Here is a 21,244-nt window from a genome sequence, read left to right as displayed (position 1 = left end):
TGGGTGTGCAAAGGAATGGCGAATGCTGAGGGCACATAAGTGGGATACTGACCTTGTCTGCGGTTATGGACTGAACATTTGTAGCCTCTCGATTGATATGCTGAAGCCCTAACCCTTCAGTGAGGCTCTATTTGGAGATGGGGACACTAAGGAGGCAACTGAGGTTAAATGAGGTCATAAGAATGAGGCTCTGAGCTGATGGGATTAGTATCCCCACAAGAATGGAGCTCCCCACCGCCCCTGCCACTGCGTGCACACAGCGAGGAAAGCCCGCTTGAAGAGAGAGCGAGATGGCAGGCGTCTACAAGCCAGGGGGAGAGGCCTTGCCGGAAACAACCTGCCAGCACCTTGATCGTGGACTGCCCACCCTCCAGACCGTGAGAAAATAAGCGCCTGTTGTCTAAGCCGCCTAGTCTGCGATATTGGGTGACAGCAGCTGGAGCGGACTAATGCGCCTGCTGAACTAACTAATTTAGCCAGAATGTCTTCATTAAGTCAACATGTCCCCCGTCCTGAGGTCACTGTAGCCCTTTTGCAATGACGTCAAGTAGGTAGTGAAAATGTGTGACTTTCCTGTTTGGTACAGAAAACACGAAATTTGGGATTTTCAGAGTGTGACACAGTCGGCAGACACTGTTGCCCACTCAATAGCCATTCTCCGTTTGGGAGGCCAGATACGGCAACCTTGTTCTCCTTTTTCAGGTGCCCTCTTTCCCAGCCTCCCTTTCCACCAGGGCGGTCATGGGATACTCCCCCAGCCAGTGAAAAGTAAAGACAGTCTTCTGGAGGCTTTTGGGAAAAGCCTTACAAAATGTGAGACAGAAAGAAGTTACAACTCACTTAAAGGAATGAGACTCGAATTGGTATTGGGATCCCTGTCTGCAACCATGTGAGCGTCGGGACAGTTTCTGTGATTCCTGGGGTACGCAGCAACGGATTACTGCGACAAGAGGACTGAACTAAAAACCCCTGCCAAGGCAAGATAGAACCTACTCGCTGGAATGAAAGAAACATGAGATTATGCAATAATTGGGAGAGATATTACCCATGTGCCCAATTTGAAGAAAACATGACAGAAAGCACTCTAGGCAAACAGTTAATTGAGTATGAAATTAGCAAGTCGAGAAACCTCAATTTGGGGGAAGATGAAGGGAAGAGGAAGCAGGGGTGAGCAATGAACCTTGAGATAAAATGAACATTCATGAGGGGATGGGAGGGGCACGGGGAGAGGGGAGGAGTAAAATAAGAGTGTTTTACAGATCTCATGTCTTTACTGGGAGACGGGAAGTAGGGTGAAATGACGCATCTTGGTGGGGAAAATAATTGGTGAGTTTTTAGAATAACAATCGAGAAGCGTGTTTGGTTATAAAATTCAGAAAAGAGAAGGTAACTGCTAACAGGATGGAAAAGTTTAGTAGACCATCTGAATAAACAAAGGGAAAAATTGAATCAACAGCTACTTGATCAAACAAACACAAATACAAAAAGACAAATGAAGAAATGATACTATAAAATTAATTAATGGAAGGTAAGATGAAAGGAGTAACTATCAGTCATTACACTAAATGTAATAGACTAATATACACTAAATATAAACAGAATTCTTCCATTAAATAGATACTAGCGGATCGGGCGTGGCAGTTTTGAAACACGGCCTCCAATTATTTGACGCTCTTTTCACTGAGATGCGGGCTCGTGGCTGCCTTGGTCGACAGACTGCTGCAGAAGTGGCAATGTGGGACACTGAGGCGAGGTCAGACACCTTAGTGTCTGAGCGGGCTCGTGGCTGCCTTGGTCGACAGACTGCTGCAGAAGTGGCAATGTGGGACACTGAGGCGAGGTCAGAGAACCGTGCAACCCTGTCCGGGCCTCCAGGCAGCCTCTCTCTCTGTAAGCTCCGTGCTGGGACGTCCCTCTCAGAACTCAGCCATCAGCTGTGAGAGGTGGAAGCGCCATGGAGGGACCTGAGATAGGAGCCCCAGCTGAGAATTCCAGATGATTCCAGTTTTTGAGTCATCCCAGCCCAGGCACCAGGCACGTGAGTGAAGATGCCTCAGTAGAATTCCAGCCCTCAGCCACTGGAGTCACCACCTGCCGGGTGAGACTTCTGCCCGAGCCTAAGACAGTGTAGGGCAGAGAAGAGCCATCTGCTGTGTCTTGTCTGAATTCCTGGCCCAGAGAATCCAAGAGCACAATAAAATGGTTGTTTTATGTCAACAATTTTGGGGTTTATTATGCAGCAATAGATAACCAGAACATTGTGCTGAAAAATCACACTCAGCTATATGCTGTTTTCAGGAGACTGACAATTTTCAAAATAAAGGGTTGCACAAAAAGATACTAGGAGAATTAAAATAGAAATAAAACAGAATGTGTAATATTAATATCAGATTCAGTGGAATGTAAGGTTCAAAGCTCTAAACAAGGTAAAGTGGGACACTATGTATTAATCCTTAACGCATTTTTTCTTTCTTTCTTTCTTTTTTTTGTTGAGGAAGATTGGCCCTGAGGTAACATCCATGTCCTTCTTCCTCTATTTTATATGTGGGACACCTGCCACAGCATGGCTTGACAAACGGGGCATAGATCCACGCCTGGGATCCAAACCAGTGAACCCCGGGCTACCAAAGTGGAGTGTGTGAACCTGACCACTATGCCATTGGGCTGGCCCCAATACTTAACACATTTTATGAAGGAAATTATATCCTGGTCATAAATATGTATGCGCCAAGCAACATAGATAAATACAGAAAGCAAAAACAAGTAGAAATGCAAGAAGCAAGAACAAATAAAAATACAATTGTACTGGGATATTCAATATACTTCTCTCAGAAATACCAGATAAAAAATAAATAAGGAATTGGATATCACAATCAGTAAGCATGCACAAACAGAGGAAGGACCTAGTAGACAGAAAATAGTTAAGGATATGGAGAAATTGATGAATAAATAAAAGCAATAAATACACATATATAGAGAATCAGAAAGACCGACAAAGACAGATACACACACAGAGGCAGAAAGAGACAGAGATAGAGATGGGAGGAGACAGAGACCTACACAGAGAGAGAATCTTACTTTCCTTGAGTGGAAAATATATATTTTCTTTTATAAAATCAATCCTATGCTTCCACAAACAAACCTCAAATAAAAATGTAAAAAAGTAGAGATTTTCAGCCATTATTAAAAAAATCCCTAATAAGTTTTTTAAAATTAGAAACGATTCTGTCATTATCTAATAGAATTAGGAATTTATAACACAAAAATGAACAATTGTAAGAAACAATTGTTTCTTAGATGTAACATCAAAAGCAAGAAGAATAAAAGAGAAGATAGATACACTGGACTTCATCAAAATTAAAAACTTTTGTGCTTCGAAGAACACTATCAAGAAAGTGAAAAGACAGCCCACAGATAGAAGAAAATATTTGCCAATCAGATATCTGATAAGTGACTAGTATCCAGAGTATATAAAGAACTCCTACAACTCAACAACAAAAATACAGATAACCCAATTAAAAAATGGGTAAATAATTTGATAGACTTTTCTCCAAGGCAGATATACAAATGGCCAATTAGGACAAGAAAAGATTCTCAACATTATTAGTCACTGGGGGAATGCAACTCAAAACTACAATGTAATACCATTTCATACCCGCTAGAATGGCTATAATAAAAAAGACAGACAACAACAAATTTTGGCAAGGATGTGGGGAAATTAGAACTCTCATACATTGCTGGTGGGAATGTAAAATGGTGCAACCACTTTGGAAAACAGTTCTGAAATTTAAAAAAAATTAAACACGGGGTTATCCTATGACTCACCAATTCTACCCCTGCATGTCCACCCCAGAGAACTGAAAATAGTGCTCAAACTAAAACTCGTACATGATGTTTTACGAATAATGTACATAATACTTGTACACAATGTATCATGAATAATGTAGCAGCATTATTCATAATGGCCAAAAAGTGGAAACAACCCAAATGTCCATCACTTGATGAACAGATAACAAAATGTGGTCCATCCACACAATGGAATATTATTCATCCATAAAAAGGAACAAAGTACAGACACACGCTGCAGTGTGGATGAACTTTGAAAACATTATGCTGAGTGAAAGCAGCCAGACACAAAAGGCCACATATTATGTGATTCCATTTATAGGAAATGTCCAGAGTAGGCAAATCCATAGGGATGAAAAGCAGAGTAGACGTTTCCAGGGGCTGGAGTGAGGGGGTAACAGGGAGGGACGGCTAATGGGTATTGGGTTTCTTTTGGGGGTGATGGAATGTTCTGGAATTAGATAGCGGTGATGGTGCATCACTTTGGAATATACTGAAATACACTAAACTCTGCACTTTAGCAGGTGGATTTTGTGGTACATGAATTATATCTCAATAAACAAGGATGCTGGTGGCTTCACGAGATTGGTTCTCAGCTCTGTCTCCAGCCAGTGTCTCCATCACTTGCCAGGCTGTGGACAGACTGATTTCATTTTGTTTTTATTGAACCAACTAGACACCTCCCGATGGGAGGATCTTTGTACTTGTGATTGCCTTTGCCAAGTATGCTCAAATGTCACCCCCATTTTCCACAGAGTAATCTTTTAAAGTGCACACGGTGAGGCCATACTTTGACATTAACCTGTCATAGTAACAGTTGTCAAACTAGAAGTTTCAGCAGTGGCACCAAATGGAATAGACACCACAGTCCAAGTAAGGAACGAGCCAAGACGCAACAGTTGCAGAGGAGGAGGAGTCTGGGATCTGGTCATATGATTCTTTCACTCTCCACTCGCATCAAAGGTTTAGCAGAGTCAGGAACCGGCAGGTAAGAGAGGGGGTTTGCTTGGAGAGAGCGGACGCTGTGCTGTGGTCCCTCCCCTCCCACCCAAGAGGAGAAACGTGTGCAAGTGCTTTCCTCTTGATTTCTCTCCCAGAGAGCAGGATTTTAAGGCGTTCCTTCAGCTAGTTACACCTTCCCCGCATTTTGTGGGGACGCAGTTGATTGATGCCTATTTCCCCGTGAAAAATCTAAAGGGTGCGTCACTGGCTTGCACAGGGGCAAAGAAGAGGTACCTATGCACCTGCACATCCCAAGTTTCTTGGGCAAAAGGTGTGTGAACACTTCCCGAGAACAAGAAGTGGGTCACGTGCGAGAGATTTCTGCTGCGGGGTTGCTCAGGTTCTGGCCTCCTGGAGTGGCAAACGGGCTCTACCACCGAGAAGCTGGAGGAGACGCAGGATTCCTCCGGCATGAGGAAGGTGTGGCGAGGAATTTGCTGTTATCAGGGGAATTTCAGGGGAGTGATTGGCGAGAGGGGCACTGTCTTCAAGAACCGTGGAGGCTCTTGTGACAGGAAGTGCAGCAAGTCAGGAACACAGAAGCTGAGGGTGCATACTTTCCTGCTGCTCTTTCCTCCTCTGCCTACTGGGTTCCAACCCCAGCAAGACTGGGTGAGGAAGAGCAGCGTGTTAGGTGGGGAAAGAGGAGAGAAGCCAATTATACCCCCTACTCCTGATGGCAAGCTTCTAACTAGGAGCGAGCTTGAGCTAGGGGAGGGGAAAACCCGATATTATTAACAGAAATAAAACAGAATGTGTAACATCAATAGCAGACCCAGCAGAATATAAGGTTCAAAGCTCTAAACAAGGTAAAGTGGGATATTACGTATTGATATTTACATCTTATGAAGAAAATTATATCACAGTCATAAATATGTATGCACCAAACAACATAGATAAATACAGAAAGTAAAAATAGTAACTCAACAAAATATTAACTCAAGGCTGCAGTATTTATTCTTGCATAGGATTGGACATTTAAATTACTGAACTGAGACTGCATTTTGCATCTTAGATGACCATAGGGTTTTATATTAGAAGTTTCTGCCCTAGCTTATGTTCTCTCCTTGCCCTAACTTCAGTGCATATTCTTCTCCTTAACTTAAAAAAAATATAATTCAAGAAGTACTGCCACATTTGTTGCCTGACTCAATCCTCCGCCCCCCTCATGAAGTCGGCATCATCACCCGCAGGTTACGGAGGAGGAAACGGAGGAGGAAACGGAGGTTCCGGAGGAGCCCTCTTTTCTGACATCATGAAAGCATTTCTTTCCCGCCGAGGCTGAGTCGGCAGAGGGTTCAGTGTCGCACACTCTTGTGCCCTCGCCTCCCACAGTTTTTGCGCTGCCTCCCGCCTCTCGCACAACTAGGTGATGTGAGAATGGCTGGTTTACCTGTACATGTCCCGGAGGAGGGCTTGAGGTATTCCTGCCCAGATGCAGACGTGTATCCCATTTTGCACCTACAGTGAGTCATGTTGAAATACTCAGAATTCTGGGGGCAGAAATGCGCGGAGCCTGTGGGGTGAAGAGGTAGGTCAGACGTCACTTGGGCCACCCTCACTTTTTCCTTTGTGAGATATCACTGTATTAAAAAATTAGGGATGCCAAGTGCAAGTTGCAGAAATAAGTGGGATTCCTGTGCACGATAAAGGACTGGAGTTGGCATTAAACAAATTAATTTTAACATGAAATTTTGATTCAATATAATTATGCTATTCTCAAGATCATTGCAGAATTTATAAAAGAGGAGTGAGTTGGTTTAGACCTTGGACCCTGGGTTGGATTCTGGCTCCGAGACTTACTAGCTGTGTGTCTTAAGCTCTCTGTGTCTCAATTCTTTCATCTGTAAAATGGGTTACTGTGAGAAGCAAATTAATATAGTAAAGTGCTGTGGGGTGTGCCTGCGCAAAATCAATGTCAGCTATGATTACAAAAATTTGCACCTGTGGGGTACCACAGAAGGTCTATTCTGATAAGGCACATGTTATCTTTGTAACCCTATATGTCACTTCATTTGGACAGGGTTACGCTGAAGATCTTAATCTGAGGCTCCTTGAGAAAGAACGGGAATCATGGATGAACGAAGGGTCCAGTGGAGGGATCTGCACAGTGCCGGGCCTGGTGGAACTGGGACGGGACAGGATGGGGGCACAGTGCGGAGCCTCGGCCCTCAATGCACCCCCCCCAGGCAGCTGCCTGGAAACACAGAGTCTCAGGCCCCGCCCTAGACCTGCCGAATCAGCGTCTAGTGAGATCTCTAAGGGGTTAATCTGAAACAATCTCGTTCGTTCCTTGTTGACTTGCTTATAATCAGAACGAAATGGTTGCCACCGTCCTCTGTCATGCCCCATAGAATATTTGCTTCATGAGACTTTGTTTCACCCACTGTTCTATTTCTGCATCAGGCACATTGTGGTTAGTAAAAGCAAACAAACAGACAAAAGTAAAATAAAAAGATAAATTTAAAGATATCCAAAATTGATGACATGATCAATTAAAATGAATTGGGGAGCGACCCTCCCAGGTTCCAGCCCAGCACAGGCCCATCTCTCTAGCCCGTCACAGACCCGCGTGGTCCTGGCGCCCTCGGTCTGCACCCTCCCTGGTCTCTGGCTGCGGACAGGTCAGGCTTTGAATGCTCACCTGAGATCTGAGCCACGACTGCCGACACGCTCAGCAGAAAGCAGAGTCCTGAAACAGGGAAGCAGAAGAGAGAGACACGAATGACTGAGGAGAGAGTCCAGGGAACTCGCCACGGGCTGTGTGTCAGTTATCTGCTGCTGTGTAACAAACCACTGTAAAAGGTAGGGGCTTAAAATAAAGTTCACTCTATTATCTCCTGTGGTTTCTGGGGTTCTGGCCTCTGGGGAGGCTCAGCCGGGGGGCTCCGGCCTGGGTGCGCACGCAGTTGCAGTTGGGCAGTGGCTGGGGTGGGGCAGCTGGGATGGCTGGCACTGCTGTCCCTTCGTGTGGTCTCAGGGTTTGGGGTGGTCTGGGCTCCCTCCCAGCACGGCGACCTCCTTCAGGCAGCTTCTACGGCACTTCAGAGCTCCAAGCTGAGTGTTCCAGCAAAAAACGGTGCATCTCCTTTTAAGATCCAGCCCTGGGAGTCACGCAGCTCCCCTTTCAGCACAGTCTCCTGGTTACACGCAAGTGACGGCCCAATGCCAAGACCCCTAACTTCACCTGTACCTGCAAAGGCCCTTTGACACGTGAAGGAGTTCAGGACATGAGACCCCAAAACGTGCTGCTTTGGCTTATTGGCCGTTTTAAGCTGAAGGCGTTCGAGAGACAGCAGAGGCAGGACGGGGTTTCTGGCCTGCCTTTTCCACCTGAAGGCAGGCCAGAAAATTTCCCATGAGGAAGACGCTTTCCCAGTACCGCCATGTGTTTTGGTCAACGGCAGGCCACATAGACGACAGTGGTCCCACGAGGTCAGCACCACGCAGCCTGGGAGTGGGGTGGCTGTGCCTGCTAGGTGTGCATGAGTGCCCTCTCTGATGTGCGCCCGGGGACACTGCAGCGGACTTACAGACACGCTCACGAAGACAACCCTCATCTTCCACTACTTCCCTCCCAGATAGCTCCTAGCCTCTTCCCCACAATTTGCTGCTCCTGTCCCAAATCCCTTTGTCTTGTCATTTCTTCCTAAATTCATCATTTCTTTGTCTAAAAGGTGTAAAAGCTCTGTGCTCTGGTCGCTTCCCGGCTCCTCATCCTCTTGGGAGGGCTCCGAGGTTCACGCCACAATTTAACTAGACTCTACGCTTCCCTCCTGTGAATCTGTCTTATGTCAGTTTAATTCTTATTCCTACACGGAGACCCCAAGAGGTGGAGGAGGGCTTTTTCCTCCCCCACACGTGTGAGGTGAATACTCGCAGGTTTACAGGATTAGGACGTTGACATCTTTGGGGGGCTGTCATTTCTCCTCCCTCGGCCCCCACAGGAGACACCAGGCCTATCTCATGATCAGTTACTGTTGCGACTGCCTTCACGGAGCCTCATGAACACGTTGGTTGTCTAATGAATATATTCTCAGCTGGGCTGTGAACTGCTTAATGGCAGGGTCCCGGCGTATTCCCTGATAAATTTAAATTTCCTTTCCTCCTTCTTTTGTACAACAGTTGATTTGCAGCAGCCACATTCACACTGTACCTACCGCGTGGGGACTGCAGCTCGCGGCCGGACCAGCAAGGCGCGCGGCTGGAGAATGTCTCCCTGTTCCTCAAGCCCAGGCCGTCTGGGCACCGCCATGTTTGCTCAGGGCTGGTCCCCAGGGTCTGCAGCCAGGCCAGCAGCCCCATGCTCCATAATGTGTGCACGCGTCTTAAATTAGAGTCGCCAAAGAGCCCCCGGCCTCCCGGAGTCCTCGAGTTCCAAGAGACTTTAGAAATCACTCGATGACCTTTTGTCGATGAGGAAACAGGTCCCCAGAGGTTGGGTGGCTCGGACATCAGCTGTGAAAATTTGGACAACACACTTAACTTCTCTAAGTTTCCTTACATGAAACAAGGTGATAGCATCGCCTGCCTCCCGTGGTTGGGACAGCGACATGAATGAGGAAATTCGTGAGGCGCAGTGTCTGGCAGAAACCACTCCACACATGCTGGCTGGCTCTATGACCATTTTATTTGCACTAGAATCCTATTCTAACCCCTGACCTGGTGCTCATCCTACGACACTGCTCGTCCCACCCAGTAACGGGCAGAGGTCATGGAGAACCGAAACACAGACAATCCGTCTCAGAAGGTCCAGGAGCCTGCCTCCAGCTGCCACAAAGCAGGAAACATCTTGTTTGAGCTTCTCTCGTTTAGATTTTTTCCACTTTATTGAGGTATAACGTATATGCAAAAAAATTGCACACTCTCTCACTTAAATTTGACCCCGCAGGCGCGTCCTGGATGCCTCCCGCACATGAACTGCTGAGGGAGGTCTGCAAAGGAAGGGACGCGGCTTTGCCTTCAAGTAGCTCGCATTACCTCCACAGACTTTATGCTCCGTCACCTGCCTTTGCCACTAAACAACCGTGAGACTTGGAGCAAGTCACATAAGCTCGGACGCCATGTCGCATCTGTAAGGTGGAGATGCTGTGCCGTGACGGAAGTAAAACAGTGTTAGCCTGACGCCAGGCTAAGGCAGGTGCTCGGTAAATGTAAGCTTTGGTTGATGGTGTGGCTACTGGTATTGTCGCTGGATCTGAAGCCAGAGGATGGATGGGATTCAGAGTTGGGGAACCATCTGCACAGAGGTGGCGGTTGGAGCCACAGGATCACGATCCTCTAGAGAGAGGGAGTAGGGAAAAAGAAGAAGACCCCAGGCAGAATCCTGTGGGAGGAGCATCGCAGCAAAGAGCTAGAGACAGGTGGCTTCGGTTGAATCCTGGCTCTGCCATTTATGAGCTGTGTGCATTTGGACAAGTAACATAACCTCTCTGTGCCCCAGTTTTTTCATCTGTAATATGAAGATAATAATAGTACCCACCTCATGAACCTATTGTGAGGATTAAATATGTTGATACACATAAGGTGCATAGTGAGTGCTAAAAAATATTCGCTGTCATTATTATTAATATTCTTGGTACGGGAAATGGAAACATGAGGAGGAGGAAAGAAGAGCAAGAGAGACAGAGGAGAAGTCAGGCCGTGCTAGGTCACGGGAGTTACCAAGGGGGAGAGGGTGTCAACCAGAAAACAAACCTGTGAGGAGGGAGATGAACAACTCGTCGGACCGGACTGTAAGGAAAAGGTTAGGGATATTTGAGGCCAGAGCTTGAGCAGGGTGGCGAGGAAGGAAACCATAATCCAAGAGAGAAAGAGAGGGTCCCCAGCAGAGCAAAGAGGAGAAGGTCACACAGCGGACTGCGGAGCCTGCAGCTCCTGAGTGGGTCGGCTGGGGGGCAGCCGTCGTTGGGGTGCACCTACCTGGAAGGAGTGACGGCCCCGGCATGGCTGCGTGGGGACCCTTGCCAGCAGGCTCCCGAAGGTCCCTGCCGTGCTTTAGGCCCGTCGCTTTTCTGTCTCCAGGAAACTTGGTGAGAATTGACACTTGTATCTTAGATCAGTTGCCTTAGGAAACTGCTCTCAGAAAAGAGAACTTCTCATCTTTCATCATCAGACCGATGGTTCTGCTTTTGACTTGTTTTCTGTAGCTTTGCTGCATGTATTTTCGCCTGCTTCCTTGGTCGCAGGTCTTTCCAGCTGTTGTTGGTTGCCTTTGGGATGACAGAAGCCCTTGACCCCAGGAAAGGAACGCCCTTTCGTTACACAGTCTTGTCTGAGAGGCACGAAGTGACTTTGGAGTCAAAACAAACCCTCCATAGCCCTTTACTTTTGAGCCAAGCAGGCCAGGATTTAGGGTGTCTCTGTTGGTGTCTAAAGTTTGTGGAGGAGTCATTTTCACAAATCTTGGGACTTTTTCCCCTGGAGATGGCACTCACCAGATCTCAAAGTCTGGTAGAAGGCGATGTATTGTTTCGTCACTTGGGGCGACGCAGACCAATAGCAGCATTTGGGAGAAAAGGCCTGTAAGTCATTTCCTCCTTCGGGAAATATTTACGAAGACAAATACTGTTAAGTGACAGGATCTGCACTACCTTACGGGGTGCCGCTGTGCACACGGCTAACACAACCTGTCCTGTGCAGCGCTGAGGGTCTGCTGGGGAAGCCCCATGGTGGGACTGAGCTTCTTCGTAGCCCTGTGGTGGCAGGCGGTGCCTCTTTGAATGCCCAGCAATCCGAGAAACCCAAGATCCAAGCAGCAAACAAAAAGCCGCTGCTAAAGTGCCTCGAACATGCAGACAGGGTATTCCACTCGTGACACACGGAAAATGTCTTCAAGTCGTTTCTCCTGGTTTCTGCCGTGAGAAAGCCACCCCCTGATGCCTTTTCTCGTTGCTCTCTGAGTTGTGTTGGAGAGGGGTTTGGAGGAGGTTCAAGTCACAGAAGGTTTTTAAAGCAGATGTGGGGATGTGGTTGGCTCTGTTTTGGGGGAGTGTTTGGGTGCTTTGTGGATGGGAGACGGCAGGAGAGGGTGTGGGGTCCGGGTGGACAATGATCTGGGCAGAGCTAACATCTAGATGGTCTCTCTGCTTCCTTTCTCCCTCTGCTCGAGAACACCCCCAACCAAGCAGCCAGAGTTCTCTCTCAAATCAAATCACGCTCTACCACTCCTCTGCTTAAAACCCTTCTAAGGCTCCCCATTGCACTCGGGATAAAACCCAGACATCCTGCTATGGCCTATAAGGCCCTCCGTGATCTTTCCTCATCTACATCTTAAATTCATTTGCTATGAGTCTCCCCTCTGTCCCTATGCATCAGCCACAGGGGTCTCTTCTGTTCCTTGGGCACATCAAGTTCTCCTCTACCTCAGGGCCTTTGCACATGCTTTCACACTGCCTAGATTGCTTTCTACCTTTATAGTCTTGTGTCTCAGCCCACAACTCATTTCTTCAGACTGGCTTTCTGTGACCACCTCACTGAAAGAAGTCCTGCCAAATTGCCCTCAATCACCCAGTTTATTTCTGTAATTGTATTATCCAAACCTGTGATTATCTTATTTGTTTCTGATCTGTCTCTCCCATCTAGAATGTAAACCCACAAAGTTTTCTTGTCTATCTTGCTTCCCATGACATCATTGCTGAATAAATGACTTGATGGGTCGACTGGAAAAAAATTAAAAAGAGTCTGTGGGACTTGGAAGTGGGCAGGGGAAAGGTACATGAGAGGGACGAGTTAACTCCTAGTTGTTGTTGTTTTTGTTCAGGCATCTGGGTGGATGGCAGTGCCACTTTTCTATAGAGAAAGGAAACATTGGGGGAAAAGCAGATTTTTGGGGAGAAATAGATTTCAGTTTGGGATAGGTCAATTTTGAGGTGCTGTGATTTCAATATACAATGTATATATGGTATGGATTACAGAGACAGGGCTCCCCCCAGCCAATAGATGATAGTAAAAGTCATGGTAATGGGTTAAATCATTCAGGGAGAGAGTGTAGAGTGGGAACAGAGCCCTGAGTAAGTATTTAATAATCAAGTAGTGCAGGAGTGGCTAATAGAAGAGGCAGGGCGAGTGGACACAGAATTGAGGGAAATGAGGAGAGTATGGTGTCATGGAGGGCAAGAGACCGGACTGAATTAGGATTAAAAAATACTCACAAGACAGAGGAGGTCGTTGGTATTCTTAGCAACAGCAGTTCTGGTGGTGAGGATGATGGTGGCGATGGTGACGGTGGTGATGGTGAAGACAGTGGAGGTGGCGGTGGTGATGGTGACAGTGGTGATGATGGTGGTGAAAATAGTGGAGGTGTTGGTGGAGGTGATGGTGATGGGGACAGTTGTGCTGGGGGTGCTGGCACTGATAAAGGTGGTGGTGGTGGCGATGGCGACAGTGGCAGTGATGGCAGTGGTGATGATGGTAGTGAAAATGGTGCAGGTGGGGGCAGTGAGGGTGGTGGTGAAGGTGATGAGAGCAGTCATGATAATGGCGAAAGTGTTGGTGGTGATGTGATGTGGTGGTGGAGGTGATGATCGTGGTGGTGAAGGTGGTGGAGGTGGTAGTGATGATGCAGGTAGTGGTAATGATGATGGTGGAAGCCAGAACGGAGTAGATTGAGGAAAAAATGGTAGGTGACGAAGAAGAGAGACAAATGCGGTCAACTCCAGAAACAGTTGGAGACAAGTCTGAGAGAGAGGGAAGGTGAACAGAGGGCCTTCCTTGGACGGTTGGAGCATGGTGGAACTCGCTGGCCTTTGGGCATGTCAAGGCCATCAGTGCTGTGTGGTAAGTGTGTGGGGCTCCCCACATCTCACTGGGCCAGCAGGCATGCAGCGAGTCTTCCTGTTCTCTCTCCCTGGGGTCCTCTGCGGGTGGGATGATAGTTGGAGGAAAGAGTTGATCAAGAAAGACGGGTGGTGTCACCTAGTGGTCAGGCCAATGCTGTTACAGACTGTTGGCTCAGAGCTAGACTGTCTGGGTTCAAGTCTGGGCCCTGCCACTTCTGAGCTGTGTGACTTTGGGAAAGTGATTTAACTTCTCTGTCTCTCAGGCAACTCTGATGTGGGGTAACTTCGATAGTCTCCTGATTGGTGTCCTCCTGCCCCACCCTCCGCTGTGCAGCTGAGAGAGCTTTTCTCAAACACGAATCTGAGACCATCGCATGCTTGCCTTGCAGCCCCACCGATACTCTGCCGGCGAAATGTGCTTGGTAGGCACACAAAGTACACCTGGTCTGGCCCCAGTCCACCTCCCCAGCCTCATCTCCCGGTTTTCTCCCTCAGGCTGCCCACCCACCCTGACCTGCTTGCCCAGGCGTTCCTGAACACCACGTGATCTTTCCAGCCTCCAGGCCTTTGCATGTGTGGTCACCTCCACCTGGAATTGCCCTTTTCCCTCCACCGCTCTGCCCCTGGCCAAGTCCTTCAAGTGTGCACGGTTTTGTACATCCTTCCTTGACCTCCAAGGTAGACCCCACACAGCCCCGCTCTGCCCCCTTCCCCACCCCCAAGGTGGAGTTAAGCTCTCCCTCCTCCGTGCACGCCACACTTAATCAAATCTAAGGCATCGTGAACTTTAAGGTTCACCATTATTTTACATACCACCAAACCTAGGAACTCAACTGTGACACAATGCCTTCTTGTTTTTAGAATTTTCCTTTTATTCTTATTGAGTGAACTATTGTAAATTTATTTAGAAATGGATGCATGGATGAAAAGGAAATAGAAGTGGAAAATAAGCTGGTTAAGATATTCTTGACATTTCTTTACTTTAAAGTAAAATTACTTTAAACACAGAGCTATCAATGTTTTGATGTCCATGTTTCTCTACGTCAGTAGCTCTCAACATATGGTCCTGGGACCAGCGACACTGGCATCACCTGGGAATTTGTCAGACATTCAGATTCTCGGGGCCTGCCCCAGACTTGATGAATCAGAAACTCAGGAGTGGGCCCAGCAGGTTGTGTATGACAGCTGCTCCAGGTGAGTCTGATGCTCGCTCACGTTTGAGCACCCAGCTCTGCACGGTATTCTCCTCTGGTCCATCAAGAGTGTGGCGATGTGATATTTACCAAAAGTACCCAGAAAGGAACCAGAAGCCACTGCTGACTCTCTACTACCCTCACACTGTTTATAGTACAGCACCCAAGTATAAACCAAATGTCCCTAGCCTTTCACTTGTGATGACAAAATGAGGTTAGAATTCCTTTTTGTAACCAAATTATTACACCATAAAACTCCAAGGGCTTTCTTGTTGAAAATCAGACTCTCTAAAAGTGTCTTCTCAGTTATTTCTGAGAGTTTTCTGCAGTCCACCTCATAGATGCCCTTTCCATTCATCCACCCACCCACCCACCCATCCACCCATCCATTCATCCACCCATCTACTCACCCACCCACCCATCCATCCACCCATCCACCCATCCATTCATCACTCCCCCTCTCCCCCACCCATCATTCCATCCTTCCATCCACTCATCCATCCATCTTACCTTTCCATCAATCCATTCACCCACCCACCTTTCCATCCATCTACCATCCGTCCATCCATCCCAGACTTTTCCCTTACTGCCAGACATCTGTCTTTGCTATTGTTGACCTCTGCAAGCAGTCTGTTCACTCACATGTGCTGGTTCCTCTCCCTGACACTCTTACAGTGGACTCAGGTTGGAAATGCTGCTCTCTCTGCTTCCTCCCAGCACATCTCGACTGGGCTGTGATGTTTAACAAGGCTTTACTGAGGTCGGAGGTAGTCTGATCCTGTTAAATATAAGTCAGACCCTGTTCCTCTTCTGCTGAGAGCCCCCATGACTTCCATCTCACTCAGAGTAAAACCTGAAGTCCTCACTGTGGCCTGTAAGGCCCCACATAGTCTGCCCCTCTCATCTCCTTGCCCTCAACTCCTTCCAGTCTCCCCCTCCTTTTCTCTCATTCAGCCACACTTACTCCTTGTCTTTCTTTAAACATGCCGGGCACACCCCTACCTCTGGGCCTTTGCATTTGCTGTTGCCTCCACTTAACTGCTTTTTCCCCAGATACCTGCAAGTGACCACACGGCTTGCTCTCTCACTTCAAGTCATTGCTCACACGTCCTGTTCTCTGTGAGGCCTTTCCTCACACACACACACACACACCACACATGTCCCATCCTCTTTGTCCAGTTATTTCATTCATCGTACCCATCACCTTCTAACATACAAAACAATTTGCTTATCTACTTTCTTTATTTTGTTTCCTGTCTCTCTGTATTGCTGGAATGCCAGCTCCGTGGGGCAAGGATTTTGGTTTGGTTTATTCATTGCTATAGTTCCTGGAACTCACACAGGCTCTCGCATACAGCAGGTGCTCCATAAATATTCACTTAAGTGAATGAATGGGCACAGAGAGTAGTTCTCCACTGCTTTTAGAAGTGTCGCCCCTTGGTGACGTCCAGCTCCTGACTGGCTCTGGAGGCCCCCGGGTGGTGGGAGCCAGCAGCTCGGCGCTGACAATGGGAATCTCTGGCATCTGCACCCCTGAGTCCAGGCTCAACCTCCACCCTCACCTCAGAGGGGCTGCTCTGTCTTCGGTGGTTCGAAGGACAAAAGAGCAACAGAACGGGCAAAAATCCCCGTTCTCACGGAGTCTTCTTTCTTTTTCAGGCTCTGTTCCTTCTACCTGGAATTCCCTTTCTCTCTGTAACCCTAGGATCCCTGTCAATTCCTCGACACCAAGAGGGAACACTTCCACCAGAAAACCTTCATAATAGTCCCAAAGGGAGCCGATAATAATTGATAGAAATTTCTTCATAGTGCGGCTGTCTTGGGACAGTTGCCTACAAGAAGATCTGAGGGAGGAATTGGGATGTCTATGATTTGTTGGGGGATCAGGGTTGGGATGTACTTGATTTGCTAGAGGGATAAATGTTGGGATGCACATCATTTTGGGGACGAAGGTTTGGGATGCAAACGACCTGTTGCTGGGCAGTAAGTGTTGGGATGCACATGAGTTGCTGGGGGGTAAGTGCTGGGATGCACACGAGTTGCTGGGGGGTAAGTGCTGGGATGCACATGAGTTGCTGGGGGGGTAAGTGTTGGGTGACTTACTGGGGGGTAAGTGTTGGGATGCGCCTGAGTTTCTGGGGGGGTAAGTGCTGGGATGCACACGAGTTGCTGGGGGGTAAGTGCTGGGATGCGCATGAGTTGCTGGGGGGGTAAGTGTTGGGTGACTTACTGGGGGGTAAGTGTTGGGATGCGCCTGAGTTTCTGGGGGGGTAAGTGCTGGGATGCACACGAGTTGCTGGGGGGTAAGTGCTGGGATGCACATGAGTTGCTGGGGGGTAAGTGTTGGGATGCGCATGACTTACTGGGGGGGGTAACAGTCAGGAGAAGGGTTCTGAGGAAGCAGGATAGGGATGGGAGTGAGCTAAATAAGGATGTGGGCTCAGCAGGAGAGTAGCCTCATCTTAATTCCATGGGGGAGCCCAGGAGTATGCGCCGTGGAGTTGACCCATCTTGAGGTGCGGCCTTTGATCCCCCTGTGTCAGTCAGTCATCTGCTGTGGGAAGTCCCTGGTGGTGGGGTGGGGACATGACATAACCTGTGGGCTGTCCCGGGGGTGGGGTGGGGACATAACCTGTGCGCTGTCCTGGGGGCTGGGGGTGGGGACACAGCCTGAGAGGGAAAGTGATGGATGGGTCCGGGCAGAGCACCGGGCGTGTCCACTACAGTGATCAACCCTTTTTCTGCGTTATGTTTACCCACTACCTCAATTGTGGCTACACAGAATGTGAATGTCATGTCCTCTTCATTTCAGTGTTCAAAATAACAAGGATTTCCCCTAAGCCAAGTTGCATCATCACATGATAAACTTGGAGGTGAGCAGCTTCCACAAGATTCTTAATTCTTACAGCCTTGAGGATCATTGTGGCAGCCAGTTTGTCAGTTAGGATAAATTCATCTAAGTGTTGGTGTCAATCTCTAAAGAGGATGTCATTGGTGCCTCACCCAGATCCCATTTTCTGGACTATTTCCTAGAACCATTTCCATGAAAATGTACTTTTTAAAAAAACATGGAAAATATCAAATTTTGTTAATTCCATGAAAGTATTTCCCCCTAAAGAACAAGTGGATTTTCCTGTATGGACTCATGCCCCAGCTGTTGTGGCTTGGTTACCACTCACATCTGCCCCTTCCTCTAGCGAATTGCCCTCCGCTGGGCAGGGGCTGCCTTCGGAGGCTGTCGTCCTTATCCTTAGGAGGAATCCTGCAGCCAATGACAGTCTGAGCCGGGAGTACCAAAGGCCAGCCCCTTGTCTCAAAGTGGGAGCAACTCTATGGTGTCACTCATGCTCCAGGGTCCCCGTGGGGTCAGGATGATGTTGAATCCAGCTGAACCCACATCTTTGTCCAACGCCTCCATCTGCCTTACCCTGCCTTCCTCACTCCCTCTCTCCCAGGGGCACCCCCAGTAAGTCACGAGCGCCCACACCTGGCTAGGGAGCCTGCCTAACACAGTCCTTCCTGGTTGGGTTACGTCACTGAACTAGGAAAACATAATTCAGTTTCCAACTTTGGTTTTATTCTGAGACAAGATTTAGAAGTACTATACTTAGATTAACGCAAGGCACAAATAGGATCCCTATGAGCAATAACTGTATTGATGACGATGATGGTTGAAGCCTGTTTGGACCCAGATGCAGAGGACTTAGCTCTTACACCATACTGCCATCTTCTGGGAAAACTAGAGAATAAGAAGTTCAAAGTCGCTTCAAATGCAGGGCTTAAGCAGGACTGAGCCATGGATGAAGGTCTAAATTTTTAGGGCATGAGGAACCGATGCATGTCCTACAGAGATATTAAGTACTTCTTTCTAATATCATCTTACATCTATTATCACGTTCTTATTGCACTTGAAAATTCAGGTTCGGTGATGCTAAGTTAATAAGCTAAACGTAGTAGTGAGGGCCTGGAAATGGGAATCAGGAACCGAGCCCTCACATTTACCCATCCACCCATCCATCTGTCCACCCATCCAGCAAATGTTTAAGATACGACTTCTCTGTTCTTGCTGATTTCATGTCAGGTTGATTCATTTTACTCAATCTTAATTTTCTCACATTTAATATGGGGTTAAGTTTGATGATCCATTTACTCTTTAGGGGAAATACATTCATGGCATTAACAAAATTTGATCTTCTTTTCATTTATTTATGGAAAAAATACATTTTCATGGACATAGTTTTAGGGAACAAAATCAGGTATTGGGGCAGAGCAAGCTTGGGAACAGACAAACATCAGGGGAGAAGAATAAGGATGTCGCTGTGTAATTAACTCACAGCGCTGACAGAGTCTGAGCAGCTATCGTAAAATATACATTACTTCAACCTTAATGACTTCACCACACCGCACTATATGGAATTATTTATGAGGCCCCTACTGATGGACGCTTAGGCTGCTTCCTGCCTCACCTCGTAAACAAAGGCTGCTGCGTGAGCATCCACATGTGTTAACACTGAGATTCTGCGCAAATATTTCCTTAGAGCAATTTGCTGGATCTGGGCCAAAGGGTAAACACATGAACAATTCTGATTTATTCTGGCCAAATGGTGCTTTAAAAAGATTCATGATTTATATGCGCTCTTGTATGGATCGCCTCCTCTTCTCTTCGGTAAGGGAGGGGCTCACGCCTGAGGGCTATGGGGATGGTTGAACACATGACACCCGACAATGGACAGATGGTACCGACAGCCACGTTTTCTCACAGCCCAGGGAAAGAGGACACCATGAGCCATGCAGGGCTGTGCGGGTGCACTCAGGCACCGGGTGGAGAGCGGGCGCTGCCTGGAAAAGAGGGTGAGGTGCCTCCTGGTTCCCATGGGAGGATGTGATCGGCTTGAGCAACTCTGAAGGCTGCCAGGGCACTGGAGCCTGCTGCTTTGGGATGAGCAGGAACTGTGCCTGGTCCCCACGAAAAGACGACTGTTTGGCTTGGGGATCATTTCTGTGGGAGTAGAGTGGGGAGCCATTCAAAGTTATCCTGGTTTTCCCCAGATGCCAAGGCAGCACATAATAGTGGACCTTAATTTTAGGCCTTCTACCATACCTCTGAAACAATACAGTCGAGTCCAAAGAAATAATAACGACTCATACAAAAGCTCACCTCCTAGACACAGGCAGGATTCATACTGAGACTTCCATTTATCCTCATCTGCGTACATGCAGAGAGGAGGGTGGCAGACCAGATCGACTGTGGGGAATATCTGTCCTTCTGTTTTGACCGCCCAGCTCATCGCCTCACTTCCCGTGATTCTCACTGTAGAAGTCAGATCCTGTCTTTCCTTGGCTCCCGTGTCGCACGGGTCTAGGCTCTACCAAGCAGATGCCCCATCACTTGGATCCCAATCTAGCAATGCCGAGAGCGAGAATTTTGTGGGAACAATGCTGGTGAGGGTAGCAGCAGCTACACAAGGTTTCCTGGGGTAGCAGTGCCAGAGGATGGAGAGTTAGCAGCCAGTGCCCAGGGCTGGCCACATCAGTGCCTAGGCTGCGGGGTCTGTGCCTGTCACGTGGAAAATTACCTTAATGCCACTACACCAGGCGAGCCATGTTGGGGGGTCACAGAATAGAGAGGCTCAAACTGAAGTGCTTGAATCACAGGGTTTGCTAAATAAAGTTATAACACACAGTGATAAGAAGAGGAGAGATGGAGTCAATTAACACACTCAGGGCAAGCGGACAGACCATGCTGAGTCCTGGGTAGATGATGTTCAGATGTCTTTCTCCCTCTTTCTGCCATATCAGGCTTTCCTGCTGCTGACGTGGGCATGAGGACAGAGCTGAGGTTTGAGCAAAGGGTCCTCAGGCAGAGGTGCCCTGGATCAATGACACATGCCTGCTCTGTCGAGTGTATGTCAGACGACAGATGCAGCCTGCAGACCTATGGAGACACACTGGAGACACAGGCGACAGCACACCTGGCCACAGCTATAGCTCGCCAAGTAGCCTGCAGAGTGGCCATGGCACTTCTTGGGCGAAGACACGTGGGGCCAAAATCAGCGTCCCCAGTGGGCGGCCAACGCAGCCCTCATGAACACCGAGTGCTTCATATGCCTGTGTATACATAGAGAATTGTGACTATCGGGCGCCTCTCGGTCCTTCTTTCTAGGTTAAGAAAAGAGAGAAATTTGCTTACTGGTGACCTATCTATACTGACAGCTTATGAGTCTCCTCCATCCCATCTGTCTTGCTCTCTGTAGCAGAACTGAAGTCTTGGACAACACACGCGAGCCCCAGTGCCCAGCAGTGCCGACAGGGTTTTCTCTGCATCAGTCTGCAGCGTGATTTGGGACCCTAATCTGGGTTGCATAAACTCCTGAAGAGTCTTTGAGCGACTTCATATTCAATGATAGATTCATGTTCAGCCTA

The 21,244-nt window shown here is 48.0% G+C and overlaps 1 protein-coding gene across 4 annotated transcripts in view; it reads right to left on the bottom strand.

Moving 5' to 3' along the window:
• Positions 1 to 21,244, bottom strand: part of ADGRE3 (adhesion G protein-coupled receptor E3) — a 63,843-nt gene that overhangs the window by 38,616 nt on the left and 3,983 nt on the right. For 2 of the 4 annotated variants that reach the window (XM_070273015.1, XM_070273013.1), the window contains exons 2-3: positions 7,493 to 7,540; positions 6,242 to 6,364 (exon numbers count right to left, since the gene is read on the bottom strand). In XM_070273015.1, the coding sequence (XP_070129116.1) occupies positions 6,242 to 6,323 (82 nt within the window). In that variant the 5' untranslated portion in view covers positions 6,324 to 6,364; positions 7,493 to 7,540. Of the gene's footprint in view, positions 1 to 6,241; positions 6,365 to 7,492; positions 7,541 to 10,770; positions 10,956 to 21,244 lie in introns of those variants that run through there. The other 2 variants (XM_070273012.1, XM_070273014.1) reach the window with 2 other exon arrangements.

Source organism: Equus caballus, chromosome 7, assembly GCF_041296265.1.
Source record: "Equus caballus isolate H_3958 breed thoroughbred chromosome 7, TB-T2T, whole genome shotgun sequence".
NCBI lineage: Eukaryota > Metazoa > Chordata > Mammalia > Perissodactyla > Equidae > Equus > Equus caballus.
This window is presented reverse-complemented; position numbering and strand designations above follow the sequence as displayed.